The 16,385-nt window shown below is 47.6% G+C and overlaps 1 protein-coding gene across 1 annotated transcript in view; it reads left to right on the top strand.

The window, feature by feature from the left end:
* The first annotated feature begins 903 nt into the window (after positions 1-903).
* The window catches only part of LOC148140941 (class I histocompatibility antigen, F10 alpha chain-like), a 187,250-nt gene continuing 171,768 nt past the window's right edge, over positions 904-16,385 (top strand). The window contains exons 1-3 of the mRNA XM_087979051.1: positions 904-946; positions 12,214-12,474; positions 14,874-15,149. Of these exons, the coding sequence (XP_087835177.1) occupies positions 904-946; positions 12,214-12,474; positions 14,874-15,149 (580 nt within the window). The remainder of the gene's footprint in view (positions 947-12,213; positions 12,475-14,873; positions 15,150-16,385) is intronic.

The following is a 16,385-nucleotide window of genomic DNA, read 5'->3' as shown; positions in this document are numbered from 1 at the left end:
TGGTCAATGGTAAGCCCCAGGATGTTGATGTGGATGATTCAGGTGAGGGTAACACCATTGAATCTCAAAGGATCGTGTTTAGATTTGTATCTTATTGGAGATGGCATTTGTGTGGTGTGACTGTTACTTGCCACTTGTCAGCTCAAGCCTGGATATAGTCTAGATCTTGTGGCACTTGAACACTGACTGATGAACAAAAGCGTAATCAGCTGCGAACATCCCCACTTCTGACCTTATGATGGAGGGAAGGCCATTGATGAAGCAGCTGAAGATAGTTGCCCCTGGGACACAACCCTGAGGAACTCCTGCAGAGATGTCCTGGATTTGAGATGACTGACCATCAACAACCATATCAATATTCCTGTGTGCCAGGTCTGACCCAAACCACTGATACACATTGATTCCAGTTTTGCTAGGGCTCCTTGATCCCACACTTGGTTTAGTGCAGCCTTGAGTTCAAGGGCTGTCACTCTCACCTTCCCTCTGGAATTCAGCTCTTTAGTCCATGTTTGATCCAAGGCTGTAATGAGGTCAGGAGCTGAGTGGCCCTGACAGAACCCAAACTGGGCGTCACTGAGCAGGTTATTGCTGAATAGGTGCTGCTTGATAGCACTGTTAATGACACCTTCCATCACTTTACTGATGATCGAGAGGAGACTGATGGAACGGTTATTGGCCAAGTTGGATTTTTGTTCACTCTGATTTTTGGGTGTCGGACATACCTGGGCAGTTTTTCACATTGTCGATAGGTGCCTGTATTGTTGCTGTACTGGAACAACTTGGCTAGGGGAGCACACATCTCCAGTACTATTGCTGGCATGTTGTCATAGCCTTTGCAGTATCCAGTGCCTCCAACCATTTCTTATTATCGCATGAAGTAAATCAAACTGGTTGAAGTCTGCGATGCTGGGGACGACTGGAGGTGGCGAGATGGAACAGCCACTTGGTATTTATTGCTGAAGATTGCTGTGAGAGCTTCAGCCTTACCTTTCGCACTGATCTTCTGGGCTCTTCCATCATTGAGGATGGGGCTATTTGTGCAGCGTCCTCCTCCGGTGAGTTGTATAATTGTCCACCATCATTCACAACTGGATGTGGTATGAATGCATTATGGCTGTTGATTGTGGGTCACTTAGCTCTGCTGATCACTTGCTGCTCATGCTATTTGGCGCAAGGAGACCTGTTTGGTAACTCCACTATATTTGGCATGCAAGGAGACCTGTTTGGTAGCTTCACCAGGTTGACACCTTTATTTTTAGAAATGTCTGGTGCTGCTCCTGGCATACCCTCCTGCACTCTCCATTGAACTAGGGTTGATGCCCTAACTTAATGGTGGTGTGACAGACCAAAGAGGCTGCAAATTCTGAGTAGGTGTGGAATACGATTCTGCTGCTGTTGATGGCTCACAGTGTCTCGTGGATGCCCAGTTTGAACTCTGTCCCATTTAGCGTGGGGATATTGCCACACAACATGATGGAGGTTATTCTCAACATGAAGTCTCCACAAAGACTGTGCAGTGGTCACTCTTACCAATACTGTCAAGGACAGATACATATATGGCTGGCAGATCAGTAAGGATGAGGTCAAGTATGTTTTTCCCTCTTGTTGGTTTCCTCATCACCTGCCTAATAGCTATCTCCTTTGGGACCTGAACCAGCTCAATCAGTGGTGCTGCTGCCAAGCCACACTTGGAGGTGGACATTGAAATCCCCCGCCCAGAGGAAATTATGTACCCTTGCCACCTTCAGTACTTCCTCTAAGTATTGTTCAACGTGGAATGGGGTTCTCAGACGAGCTGAGTTTCTGGATTAACAGACTAGCAATATTACCACTTGCATCGCCTTCCCTTCGATGTACACTAGGTGTGCCCCAGGTCACTATTCCAGGCTGCTGACAGGCTATGTTCCAGTTAGTAATAGACCCGGTGTGTCCCAGGTTACTGTTCCAGGTTAGTAATAGAGTCATAGAGTCATAGAGATGTACAGCATGGAAACAGACCCTTCGGTCCAACCTGTCCATGCCGACCAGATATCCCAACCCAATCTAGTCCTACCTGCCAGCACCCGGCCCATATCCCTCCAAACCCTTCCTATTCATATACCCATCCAAATGCCTCTTAAATGTTGCAATTGTACAAGCCTCCACCACATCTTCTGGCAGCTCATTCCATACACGTACCACCCTCTGCGTGAAAGGGTTGCCCCTTAGGACTCTTTTATGTCTTTCCCCTCTCACCCTAAACCTCTGCCCTTTAGTTCTGCACTCCCCAACCCCAGGGAAAAGACTTTGCCTATTTACCCTATCCATGCCCCTCATAATTTTGTAAACCTCTATAAGGTCACCCCTCAGCCTCCAACGCTCTAGGGAAAACAGCCCCAGCCTGTTCAGCCTCTCCCTGTAGCTCAGATCCTCCAACCCTGGCAACATCCTTGTAAATCTTTTCTGAACCCTTTCAAGTTTCACAACAGCTTTCCAATAGGAAGGAAACCAGAATTGCATGCAATATTCCAACAGTGGCCTAACCAATGTCCTGTACAGCCACAACATGATCACCCAACTCCTGTACTCAATACTCTGACCAATAAAGGAAAGCATACCAAACAACTTCTTCACAATCCTATCTACCTGCGACTTCACTTTCAAGGAGCTATGAACCTGCACTCCAAGGTCTCTTTGTTCAGCAACACTCCCTCGGACTTACCATTAAGTGTATAAGTTCTGCTAAGATTTGCTTTCCCAAAATGCAGCACCTCGCATTTATCTGAATTAAACTCCATCTGCCACTTCTCAGCCCATTGGCTCATCTGGTCCAGATCCTGTTGTAATCTGTGGTAACCCTCTTCGCTGTCCACTACACCTCCAATTTTGGTGTCATCTGCAAACTTACTAACTGTACCTCTTATGCTCGCATCCAAATCATTTATGTAAATGACAAAAAGTAGAGGATCCAGCACCGATCCTTGTGGCACTCAACTGGTCACAGGCCTCCAGTCTGAAAAACTACCCTCCACCACCACTCTCTGTCTTCTACCTTTGAGCCAGTTCTGTATCCAAATGGCTAGTTCTCCCTGTATTCCATGAGATCTAACCTTGCTAATCAGTCTTCCATGGGGACTTTCCTGAAGAAGGGCCTGTGCCCGAAACGTCGAATCTCCTGTTCCCTGGATGCTGCCTGACCTGCTGTGCTGTTCCAGCAATTAAGTTCGAACCTTGTCAAACGCCTTACTGAAGTCCACATAGATCACATCTACTGCTCTGCACTCATCAACCTTCTTTGTTACTTTCTCAAAAAACTCTATCAAGTTTGTGAGACGTGATTTCCCATGCACAAAGCCACGTTGACTGTCACTAATCAGTCCTTGCCTTTCCAAATACATGTACATCCTGTCCCTCAGGATTCCCTCCAACAACTTGCCCACTACTGAGGCAAGGCTCACTGGTCTATAATTCCCTGGCTTGTCTTTACTGCCAGTCTTCTGGCACCTCACCTGTGACTATCGATGATACAACTATCTCAGCAAGAGGCTCAGCAATTGCTTCTCCAGCTTCCCACAGAGTTCTCGGGTACACCTCATCAGGTCTTGGGGATTTATCCACCTTTAACCGTTTCAAGACATCCAGCACTTCCTCCTCTATAATCTGGACATTTTGCAAGATGTCACCATCTATTTCCCTACAGTCTATATCTTCCATATCCTTTTCCACAGTAAATACTGATACAAAATACTCATTTAGTACTTCCCCCATTCTCTGTGGCTCCATACAAAGGCTGCCTTGCTGACCTTTGTGGGCCCCTATTCTCTCCCTAGTTACTCTTTTGTCCTGAATATATTTGTAAAAACCTTTTGGATTCTCCTTAATTCTATTTGCCAAAGCTATCTCATGTCCTCTTTTTGTCCTCCTGATTTCCCTCTTAAGTATACTCCTACTTCCTTTATACTCTTCTAAGAATTCACTCAATCTATCCTGTGTAGGTTTGCTCGCTGAGCTGTAGGTTTGATATCCAGACGATTCATTACCTGGCTCGGGAACATCATCAGTGGTGACCTCCAAGTGAAGCGAAGCTGTTGTCTCCTGCTTTCTATTTATATGTTTGTCTTGGATGGGGTTCCTGGGGTTTGTGGTGATGTCATTTCCTGTTCGTTTTCTGAGGGGTTGATAGATGTTTGTTTATGGCGTTGTGGTTGGAGTGCCAGGCCTCTAGGAATTCTCTGGCATGTCTTTGCTGAGCCTGTCCCAGGATAGATGTGTTGTTCCAGTCGAAATGGTGGTTTCTTTTCCCTCCGTGTGTAGGGCTGCGAGGGAGAGAGGGTCGTGTCTTTTTGTGGCTAGCTGGTGTTCATGTATCCTGGTGGCTAACTTTCTTCCTGTTTGTCCTACGTAGTGCCTGTGGCAGTCCTTGCATGGAATTTTGTAGATGATGTTGGTTTTGTCCACGGGTTGTACTGGGTCTTTTAAGTTTGTTAGGTTCTGTTTGAGAGTGTTGGTGGGTTTGTGTACTACTAGGATTCCGAGGGGTCTTGGTAGTCTGGCTGTCATTTCTGAGACTTCTTTGATGTGTGGTACGGGGGTTAGGGTTTCGGGCGGTGTTTGATCTGCTTGTCGTGGTTTGTTCCTGAAGAATCTACGGACCAACCCCTCAGAAAACGAACAGGAAATGACATCACCACAAACCCCAGGAATCCCATCCAGGACAAACATATAAATAGAAAGCAGGAGACAACAGCTTCGCTTCACTAGGAGGTCACCACTGATGATGTTACTGAGCCAGGTAATGAAATGTCTGGGTATCAAACCTACAGCTCAGTGAGCAAACCTACACCCTAAACCTCAACCTGAGCTACAAACCTTCACAAACCTTGCTATCCTGACTATACCTGTCTATGCTTCCTTCTTTTTCTTAACCAAACCCTCAGTTTCTTTAGTCATCCAGCATTCACTATACCGACCAGCCTTCCCTTTCACCCTGACAGTAATATACTTTCTCTGGATTCTTGTTATCTCATTTCTGAAGGCTTCCCATTTTCCAGCCGTCCCTTTAACTGCGAACATCTGCCCCCAATCAGTTTTCAAAAGTTCTTGCCTAATACCGTCCAAATATATTGGTGTGTCCCAGGTAACTGTTCCAGGTCAGTAATACACTCGGTGTGTCCCAGGTGAGTAATAGACCCGGTGTGTCCCAGGTTCCTGTTCCAGGTCAGTGACGTACTTGGTGTGTCCCTGGTTCCTGTTCCAGGTCAGTGACATACTCGGTGTGTCCCAGGTTACTGTTCCAGGTCAGTGATATACTCGGTGTGTCCCAGGTTACTGTTCCAGGTCTGTGATATACCCGGCGTGTCCCAGGTTGCTGTTCCAGGTCAGTGACGTACTCGGTGTGTCCCAGGTTCCTGTTCCAGGTCAGTGACGTACTCGGTGTGTTCCAGGTTTTTGTTCCAGGTCAGAGATATACTCGGTGTGTCCCAGGTTACTATTCCAGGTCAGTGATATACCCGGTGTGTCCCAGGTTACTGTTCTAGGTCAGTGATATACTCGGTGTGTCCCAGGTTACTGTTCTAGGTCAGTGATATGCTCGGTGTGTCCCAGGTTACTGTTCTAGGTCAGTTCTAGGTCAGTGGAACAGGGAGTAAACACAGAATCAGACTCACTCAGATACTCGATGGAGTCAGTGTAGACACAGGAGAGAGGCTGGGATACAATCCAGGGATTGGATTGTTCAACAGACGATCACTAACCAGGAACAGTAACCTGGGACACACCGGGTATGTCACTAACCTGGAACAGTAACCTGGGACACGCCGAATATGTCACTAACCTGGAACACTAACCTGGGACACACCAAGTATATCACAGACCTGGAACAGTAACCGGGGACACACCGAGTACGTCACTGACCTGGAACAGTAACCTGGGACACACCGAGTATATCACTGACTTGGAACAGTAACCTGGGACACACCGAGTATGTCCCTGACCTGGAACAGTAACCAGGGACACACCGGGTATATCACTGACCCAGGTTACTGTTGCAGGTCAGTGACACACTCGGTGTGTCCCAGGTTACTGTTGCACGTCAGTGATATACTCGGTGTGTCCCAGGTTCCTGTTCCAGGTCAGTGATGTACTTGGTGTGTCCCAGGTTACTGTTCCAGGTCAGTGATGTACTCGGTGTGTCCCAGGTTACTGTTCCAGGTCAGTGACATACTCGGTGTGTCCCAGGTTAATGTTGCAGGTCACTGATATACTTGGTGTGATCCCAGGTTACTGTTCCAGGTCAGTGACATCCTCGGTGTGTCCCAGGTTACTGTTCCAGGTCAGTAACATACTCGGTGTGTCCCAGGTTCCTGTTCCAGGTCAGTGATGTACTTGGTGTGTCCCAGGTTCCTGTTCCAGGTCAGTGACGTACTTGGTGTTTCCCTGGTTCCTGTTCCAGGTCAGTGACATACTCGGTGTGTCCCAGGTTACTGTTCCAGGTCAGTGATATACCCGGCGTGTCCCAGGTTGCTGTTCCAGGTCAGTGACATACTCGGTGTGTCCCAGGTTACTGTTCCAGGTCAGTGACGTACTCGGTGTGTCCCAGGTTCCTGTTCCAGGTCAGTGACGTACTCGGTGTGTTCCAGGTTTTTGTTCCAGGTCAGAGATATACTCAGTGTGTCCCAGGTTACTGTTCCAGGTCAGTGACATACTCGGTGTGTCCCAGGTTACTGTTCCAGGTCAGTGATATACCCGGTGTGTCCCAGGTTACTGTTCTAGGTCAGTGATATACTCGGTGTGTCCCAGGTTACTGTTCTAGGTCAGTGATATACTCGGTGTGTCCCAGGTTACTGTTCTAGGTCAGTTCTAGGTCAGTGGAACAGGGAGTAAACACAGAATCAGACTCACTCAGATACTCGATGGAGTCAGTGTAGACACAGGGAAGAGGCTGGGATACAATCCAGGGATTGGATTGTTCAACAGACGATCACTAACCAGGAACAGTAACCTGGGACACACCGAGTATGTCACTAACCTGGAACAGTAACCTGGGACACGCCGAATATGTCACTAACCTGGAACACTAACCTGGGACACACCAAGTATATCACAGACCTGGAACAGTAACCGGGGACACACCGAGTACGTCACTGACCTGGAACAGTAACCTGGGACACACCGAGTATATCACTGACTTGGAACAGTAACCTGGGACACACCGAGTATATCCCTGACCTGGAACAGTAACCAGGGACACACCGGGTATATCACTGACCCAGGTTACTGTTGCAGGTCAGTGACACACTCGGTGTGTCCCAGGTTACTGTTGCACGTCAGTGGCATACTCGGTGTGTCCCAGGTTCCTGTTCCAGGTCAGTGATGTACTTGGTGTGTCCCAGGTTACTGTTCCAGGTCAGTGATGTACTCGGTGTGTCCCAGGTTACTGTTCCAGGTCAGTGACATCCTCGGTGTGTCCCAGGTTACTGTTCCAGGTCAGTAACATACTCGGTGTGTCCCAGGTTCCTGTTCCAGGTCAGTGATGTACTTGGTGTGTCCCAGGTTCCTGTTCCAGGTCAGTGACGTACTTGGTGTGTCCCTGGTTCCTGTTCCAGGTCAGTGACATACTCGGTGTGTCCCAGGTTACTGTTCCAGGTCAGTGATATACCCGGCGTGTCCCAGGTTGCTGTTCCAGGTCAGTGACGTACTCGGTGTGTCCCAGGTTCCTGTTCCAGGTCAGTGACGTACTCGGTGTGTTCCAGGTTTTTGTTCCAGGTCAGTGATATACTCGGTGTGTCCCAGGTTACTGTTCTAGGTCAGTGATATACTCGGTGTGTCCCAGGTTACTGTTCTAGGTCAGTGATATACTCGGTGTGTCCCAGGTTACTGTTCTAGGTCAGTTCTAGGTCAGTGGAACAGGGAGTAAACACAGAATCAGACTCACTCAGATACTCGATGGAGTCAGTGTAGACACAGGGAAGAGGCTGGGATACAATCCAGGGATTGGATTGTTCAACAGACGATCACTAACCAGGAACAGTAACCTGGGACACACCGAGTATGTCACTAACCTGGAACAGTAACCTGGGACACGCCGAATATGTCACTAACCTGGAACACTAACCTGGGACACACCAAGTATATCACAGACCTGGAACAGTAACCTGGGACACACCGAGTACGTCACTGACCTGGAACAGTAACCTGGGACACACCGAGTATATCACTGACTTGGAACAGTAACCTGGGACACACCGAGTATGTCCCTGACCTGGAACAGTAACCAGGGACACACCGGGTATATCACTGACCCAGGTTACTGTTGCAGGTCAGTGACACACTCGGTGTGTCCCAGGTTACTGTTGCACGTCAGTGGCATACTCGGTGTGTCCCAGGTTCCTGTTCCAGGTCAGTGATGTACTTGGTGTGTCCCAGGTTACTGTTCCAGGTCAGTGATGTACTCGGTGTGTCCCAGGTTACTGTTCCAGGTCAGTGACATACTCGGTGTGTCCCAGGTTAATGTTGCAGGTCACTGATATACTTGGTGTGATCCCAGGTTACTGTTCCAGGTCAGTGACATCCTCGGTGTGTCCCAGGTTACTGTTCCAGGTCAGTAACATACTCGGTGTGTCCCAGGTTTTTGTTCCAGGTCAGTGATATACTCGGTGTGTCCCAGGTTACTATTCCAGGTCAGTGATATACCCGGTGTGTCCCAGGTGACTGTTCTAGGTCAGTGATATACCCGGTGTGTCCCAGGTTACTGTTCTAGGTCAGTAACATACTCGGTGTGTCCCAGGTTACTGTTCCAGGTCAGTGATATACTCGGTGTGTCCCAGGTTCCTGTTCCAGGTCAGTGACGTACTCGGTGTGTTCCAGGTTTTTGTTCCAGGTCAGTGATATACTCGGTGTGTCCCAGGTTACTATTCCAGGTCAGTGATATACCCGGTGTGTCCCAGGTTACTGTTCTAGGTCAGTGATATACTCGGTGTGTCCCAGGTTACTGTTCTAGGTCAGTTCTAGGTCAGTGGAACAGGGAGTAAACACAGAATCAGACTCACTCAGATACTCGATGGAGTCAGTGTAGACACAGGGGAGAGGCTGGGATACAATCCAGGGATTGGATTGTTCAAAAGACGATCACTAACCTGGAACAGTAACCTGGGACACACCGAGTATGTCACTAACCTGGAACAGTAACCTGGGACACGCCGAATATGTCACTAACCTGGAACACTAACCTGGGACACACCGAGTATATCACAGACCTGGAACAGTAACCTGGGACACACCGAGTACGTCACTGACCTGGAACAGTAACCTGGGACACACCGAGTATTTCACTGACTTGGAACAGTAACCTGGGACACACCGAGTATGTCCCTGACCTGGAACAGTAACCTGGGACACACCGGGTATATCACTGACCCAGGTTACTGTTGCAGGTCAGTGACACACTCGGTGTGTCCCAGGTAACTGTTGCAGGTCAGGGACATACTCGGTGTGTCCCAGGTTCCTGTTCCAGGTCAGTGATGTACTTGGTGTGTCCCAGGTTACTGTTCCAGGTCAGTGATGTACTCGGTGTGTCCCAGGTTACTGTTCCAGGTCAGTGATATACTCGGTGTGTCCCAGGTTAATGTTGCAGGTCACTGATATACTTGGTGTGACCCCAGGTTACTGTTTCAGGTCAGTGACATCCTCGGTGTGTCCCAGGTTACTGTTCCAGGTCAGTGATATACTCGGTGTGTCCCAGGTTACTGTTCCAGGTCAGTGACATACTCGGTATGTGCCAGCTTACTGTTCCAGGTCAGTGACATACTCGGTGTGTCCCAGGTTACTGTTCCAGGTCAGTGATATACTCGGTGTGTCCCAGGTTACTGTTCCAGGTCAGTGATATACTCGGTGTGTCCCAGGTTACGGTTCCAGGTCAGTGACATACTCGGTATGTCCCAGGTTACTGTTCCAGGTCAGTGATACACTCGGTGTGTCCCAGGTTACTGTTCTAGGTCAGTGACATACTCGGTGTGTCCCAGGTTCCTGTTCCAGGTCAGTGATACACTCGGTGTGTCCCAGGTTACGGTTCCAGGTCAGTGACATACTCGGTATGTCCCAGGTTACTGTTCCAGGTCAGTGATGTACTTGGTGTGTCCCAGGTTACTGTTCCAGGTCAGTGATACACTCGGTGTGTCCCAGGTTACTGTTCTAGGTCAGTGACATACTCGGTGTGTCCCAGGTTACTGTTCCAGGTCAGTGATATACTCGGTGTGTCCCAGGTTACTGTTCCAGGTTAGTGACATACTCGGTGTGTGCCAGGTTACTGTTCCAGGTCAGTGATACACTCGGTGTGTCCCAGGTTCCTGTTCCAGGTCAGTGATACACTCGGTGTGTCCCAGGTTACTGTTCCAGGTCAGTAATGTACTTGGTGTGTCCCAGGTTACTGTTCTAGGTCAGTGATATACTCGGTGTGTCCCAGGTTACTGTTCCAGGTCAGTGACATACTCGGTGTGTCCCAGTTTACTGTTCCAGGTCAGTGTTATACTCGGTGTGTCCCAGGTTACTGTTCCAGGTCAGTGATGTACTCGGTGTGTCCCAGGTTACTGTTCCAGGTCAGTGACATACTCGGTGTGTCCCAGGTTAGTGTTCCAGGTCAGTGACATACTCGGTGTGTCCCAGGTTACTGTTCTAGGTCAGTGACATACTCGGTGTGTCCCAGGTTCCTGTTCCAGGTCAGTGATATACCCGGTGTGTCCCAGGTTACTGTTCCAGGTCAGTGATGTACTCGGTGTGTCCCAGGTTACTGTTCCAGGTCAGGGACATACTCGGTGTGTCCCAGGTTACTTTTCCAGGTCTGTGATATACTCGGTGTGTCCCAGGTTACTGTTCCAGGTCAGTGATGTACTCGGTGTGTCCCAGGTTACTGTTCCAGGTCAGTGATGTACTCGGTGTGTCCCAGATTACTGTTCCAGGTCAGTGATATACCCGGTGTGTCCCAGGTTACTTTTCCAGGTGAGTGACATACTCGGTGTGTCCCAGGTTACTGTTCCAGGTCAGTGATATACTCGGTGTGTCCCAGATTACTGTTCCAGGTGAGTGACATACCCGGTGTGTCCCAGCTTTCTGTTCTAGGTCAGTGATATACCCGGTGTGTCCGAGGTTACTGTTCTAGGTCAGTGACATACTCGGCGTGTCCCAGTTTACTGTTCCAGGTCAGTGATATACTCGGTGTGTCCCAGGTTGCTGTTCCAGGTCAGTGACATACTCGGTCTGTCCCAGGTTACTGTTCCAGGTCAGTGATATACTCGGTGTGTCCCAGGTTCCTGTTCCAGGTCAGTGATATACTCGGTGTGTCCCAGGTTACTGTTCCAGGTCAGGGACATACTCGGTGTGTCCCAGGTTACTGTTCCAGGTCAGTGATATACTCGGTGTGTCCCAGGTTACTGTTCCAAGTCAGTGATATACTCGGTGTGTCCCAGGTTACTGTTCCAGGTCAGTGACGTACTCGGTGTGTCCCAGGTTACTGTTCCAAGTCAGTGATATACTCGGTGTGTCCCAGGTTACTGTTCCAGGTCAGTGACGTACTCGGTGTGTCCCAGGTTACTGTTCCAGGTCTGTGATATACTCGGTGTGTCCCAGGTTACTGTTCCAGGTCAGTGACATACTCGGTGTGTCCCCGGTTACTGTTCCAGGTCAGTGATATACTCGGTGTGTCCCAGGTTACTGTTCCAGGTTAGTGACATATTCGGCGTGTCCCAGGTTACTGTTCCAGGTTAGTGACATACTCGGTGTGTCCCAGGTTACTGTTCCTGTTTAGTGATTGTCTGTTGAACAATCCAATCCCTGGATTGTATCCCAGCCTCTCTCCTGTGTCTACACTGACTCCATCGAGTATCTGAGTGAGTCTGATTCTGTGTTTACTCCCTGTTCTGAGAGGCTACAGCAGCTAATTCTGTCCCAGTTGTATCTGATTCTGTTTATTATATCAGACAGGATTCTGATAGTGTGATAAAGTACTGAATTATTGAAGATTGTCACTATTTGGATGCGCGTTCACTTTTCCTTAATGTTTATTTGCCTGTTCCTGAAGTGTGCCTTCCAGACATTAACATGTTTAAAGTGGTTTTCATGATAGTCTCTGACATCAGTGATTTTCCTGAGTTTTGTGGTGGTGTTATTATGGTCAGTGCAGGCTGTTGTTGTGATGTTGTTTCTGACGGTGATTAGTAATCAGCTCCTTTCTTTGATTTACAGCTACTAACGACCTTACTGTGATTTACACAATTGTTTCTGGAATTAATGATTTTCCTGAAGCGACAAGCACTGCAATGGTCAATGGAGTTACAATAAGTTATCGTGACAGCAAAACCCATCGATGCATCCCCAGGCCGCAGTTCATCAAAAAATATTTTGACATGAAATTCTGGGATTACATCACAGACCTTGTGATCGAGCATACAGAAATGGCAAACAAAACTCTGAATGTGATAACGAAGAGGACAAACCAGACATCAGGTAAGAACAGGCGTGTCAGAAATTCCCTGTTTGTTGTCCCTTTTCATCACAAAACCTAACCCATTCCTCAGCACTGACTGCTGGGCTCCAGGGCTGGGTAAGATATGTCTTTGTTCTTCTCCTGTTTCCTTGAACCTTTTTTCCATCACCTGCTCAGCCCTGACATTTACCCCACTCCTCACATCCTTGGGTATTGAAGAATGGGAGCCATTGGGAGCTTACGGAAGCACCAAACTGTTTTACGTACTTTCAGCAAAATTTCTTGGCCTTTGTGCTCCGTTCCTGTATTTAAAACACTCATTGAAAGCTTAGGTTTCAGTTTGACTCACTTTATCACCACAGCCGACTCAGACAGTGACACAACTTCATAGAAACATTGAAGGTAGGTGCAGGGATGGGCCATTTGTCCCTTTGAGCCTACAGCACCATTCAATCTGATCATAGATGATCATGCAATCTCAGTGACCCATTCCTGTTATTTATCCTGCATTGTGTGATAAATATTTTCTCATTTTGATTTAAACAAATCAGATTTACAAATGCCACAGGGACATGTAATAGGACAGCAGATTATTGCAGATACTGGAATTCTGAAACATAAATTCAAAATTCTGGAAATCCCCAGCAGGTCAGGCATTATCTGTAATGAGAAAAAGAGATTCAAAGCTTCAGGTTGAAGATCTGCACCAATCCTGAAGAAGGGTCTTGCTTCTCCCTGCACAGATACTGAGAGACTTGCTGAGCATTGTCAACACTTGCCATTTTCTCCTGGAGCAAACAACCTCTTTGTCCATCCTGCAAAAAGCCATCAGAGCTCCTCATTCTCCAACAGCAAGAAACCCAGAGGCAGCTGCTTGGGGTCTCGTTTAGCACAACTTTAAACTTTAATTTTATATCATGTTAATGTATGAAGTAAACATTCACAACTTGCTCAGCAATCAAACTAGACAAAGCAATACATTGTTTGATTGCTTTAAGTAATTGATAAAAAATAACCAATGAAATGTGTGAAGGTGCAGAGCGAACTAAAAATCTTTCTTGTCTTTTTGCTGAAGAAGCAGAGCTGGAAGGGGACAGCCTGAGGCTCAGATCTGGGTCATCAGGGAGGGGGAGGAGATTCAATAAGGAGTTGGGTTTAGGTAACACTGAGTTTCCATTCTCCTCTGGTGGTGCACTCTCTGAGCTGCTGTAGATGGAATTCATACAAAAGAAGGTGTAGGAAGTGGGTTTCCCTCCCAACTGGGTTTTCTTCCCCTCCTGGTCCAGGGTTCACACAGTGGGTCACACACCAACAGTCCCCTACTCCCACATTATACCATTGTGAAGGAGAAGGTTGATTTGGGAGATGGTTGACTCAGACCCTCACACCAGCCAGAAACAGTCCATTTTTAATTTTCATGAAATAGTCTGTACGTGGTCAGGTCAAGTGCAAATGAAAAAAATAGTTTTGGTAATTTATTGGAAATGTATTTAATAAGAGCACTCTAAGTGTATCACAGAAATATAATACTTCTCACCACTGGGTGACATGGTGGCTCAGTAGTTAGCATTGATGCCTCACAGCACCAGGATCCCAGGTTCGATTCCTGTCTGTGTGGAGTTTGCACGTTCTGCCCGTGTCTGTGTGCGTTTCCTCCTGGTGCTCCCGGTTTCCTCCCACAGTCTACAGATGTGCAAGTTCGGTGAATTGGCCATGCTAAATTGCCCATAGTGCCAGGTGCATTAGTCAGAGGGAAATGGGTCTGGGTGGGTTACTCTTTGGAGGGTCAGTGTGGACTTGTTGGGCCAAAGGGCCTGTTTCAACAGTGTAGGGAATCTAATCTAATCAAAACACAGAAAGTGAGGAATGAAGAAATATAAAGAGCTAATAAAGAAATTAATTGGATAAGGATCATTCCTATTATTCATGAACTCCATACTATTGGTAGTTCAGATATTTCCCAATCAGTAATCATATAACCGTGAATCGAGAACAGGAGGGACATAAAAGAGAAAGATTTGAATGGTCACAGTCCATTTGTGGAGGCTGACAGGGTGGTAACAGACAGATACTGACTACATTCCCCCAGAATGCAGCCTGTGATTGAAATAAATGACAACATGGACTAGAACAATCACTCCAGGACAGTGGGAATGTGAACACTGGAAGTTTGACCCGGATCAGAGAGCCCGTTCCTTATCTGCTCCAGGTTGAGGGGTGAGGCAGCCACTGGAGAAAGGGGCAGTGCTGCCTAAGTCTGGGACCCTCTGACAGCACAGGCCGTGGGGATTAGCACCGTGTGTAACCCCCTCACCCTGGGCCTGATACGAGATCCCCAATCTGCTTTGAACAGACTGCATTTCTCAGTTTCAGTTCACAATTAATCGCTGATGATTGATCCCTGTTTGGTCACTGACAGGAATTCACACTCTCCAATGGATGCATTCTGTTGAGGTCAGTGATGGTGGCTCTGTGAAGAGATCAATGAGATTTGGATTCAATGGAAAGGATTATATCAGTTTAGACCCAGACAGAATGAGATGGATCGCAACCAATCACTTTGCAGTGATGACAAAAGAGGAATGGGATTCCGATGAATCCTGGAACAATTACTGGGAAACACAGCTGCATGGAATCTTTGTTGAGCATTTAAAGAGATATCTGGAAGCTGGAAAGGAATATTTCAGAAGGAAAGGTATGTATTTCAGTTTTGCTCCATGTTCTGATCTAACCTCACTGATCTCTGAAACCGCTCTCCCATTCCATTCAGTGTCTGTCTGTTGTTTGTGTTTTCACCCTTTCCCATCACAGTTCAGCCTGAAGTGTTCATCTCCAGGAGGGACCCAGTCGTCAGGACAAGCCGCTCACTCTCTCCTGCCTGGTCACTGGGTTTGATCCTGTAGACATCGAGGTGACCTGGCTAAGGAATGGAGAGGTCATGTCTGAGACCCAATCCTCGGGGGTTCGACCGAACCATGATGGGACCCATCAGATCCAGAAAGAGATTGAGATCAATGCTGGGGATGAGGATCAATACTCCTGTCACATTGAACACAGCAGCCTGGCAGAGGGCAAGCTCTATCAGTGGGGTAAGGGACTGGAGTGTGTCTGTGTCTGTGTCTGTGTCTGTGTCTGTGTCTGTGTGTGTGTGAGTGTGTGTGTCTGTGTGTGTGTGTGTGTCTGTGTCTGTGTGTGTCTGTGTCTGTGTGTGTCTGTGTCTGTGTGTCTGTGTGTGTGTGTGTCTGTGTGTGTCTGTGTGTGTGTGTGTGTGTCTGTGTCTGTGTGTGTGTGTCTGTGTGTCTGTGTCTGTGTGTGTGTGTCTGTGTGTCTGTGTGTGTGTGTGTGTCCTGTCTGTTCCACCACTCATTGAGGTTGCTCTGATCTGTCCCTCATTCCCTTTACCCATTCCTGCTCCGTATCTTTTGCTGCTCTTCCCCAACAAAACCCTCCTGACCTCAGGCTGGAAATATTCAATTGATCCTCAGCACTTACAGCAATTTGGTTAGAAAACTCCAGATTTCCATTAGCATCAATAGGAGGCCTCTGATTGGGCCGTTAACCTGATCCAATTAGGGAGTCCTGACTGACATTAACAAAGTATGAGTGTCAGAGGTATTGAGGCTCTGGCAGCTGAATCTGAATTAGGTACTACTAAAGTCTAGGACTGTTCTTGTGTAAATCAAGGGTGACTTGGTGAGTGTTAGAAACGAAAATCGCTTCTCGCTTAACAAAGTTTTATTAACAAGTCAAGTCTGCAGAGTCGGGCACCCTTAAAGAAAAGGCGCGCTGAGGCTTACAAAGTCTCCCATTATATACAGCACAAGTCCCTCCTCTCCTTGGCTCCAACAAGCCATGAGGTTCACATTCTTAAAAACATCATTATTTTTATCACAAAGTCTGCAACAAATGTCTTCAGAGTCTCTAAAGTTGT

The sequence above is a fragment of the Chiloscyllium plagiosum genome, unplaced genomic scaffold (assembly GCF_037043375.1).
Source record: "Chiloscyllium plagiosum isolate Xiang-an unplaced genomic scaffold, Cpla_swu_hap1 HiC_scaffold_35, whole genome shotgun sequence".
Classification (NCBI taxonomy): domain Eukaryota; kingdom Metazoa; phylum Chordata; class Chondrichthyes; order Orectolobiformes; family Hemiscylliidae; genus Chiloscyllium; species Chiloscyllium plagiosum.
The sequence above is the reverse complement of the archived record's forward strand: the minus strand, read 5'-3'. Positions and strand labels throughout refer to the sequence as shown.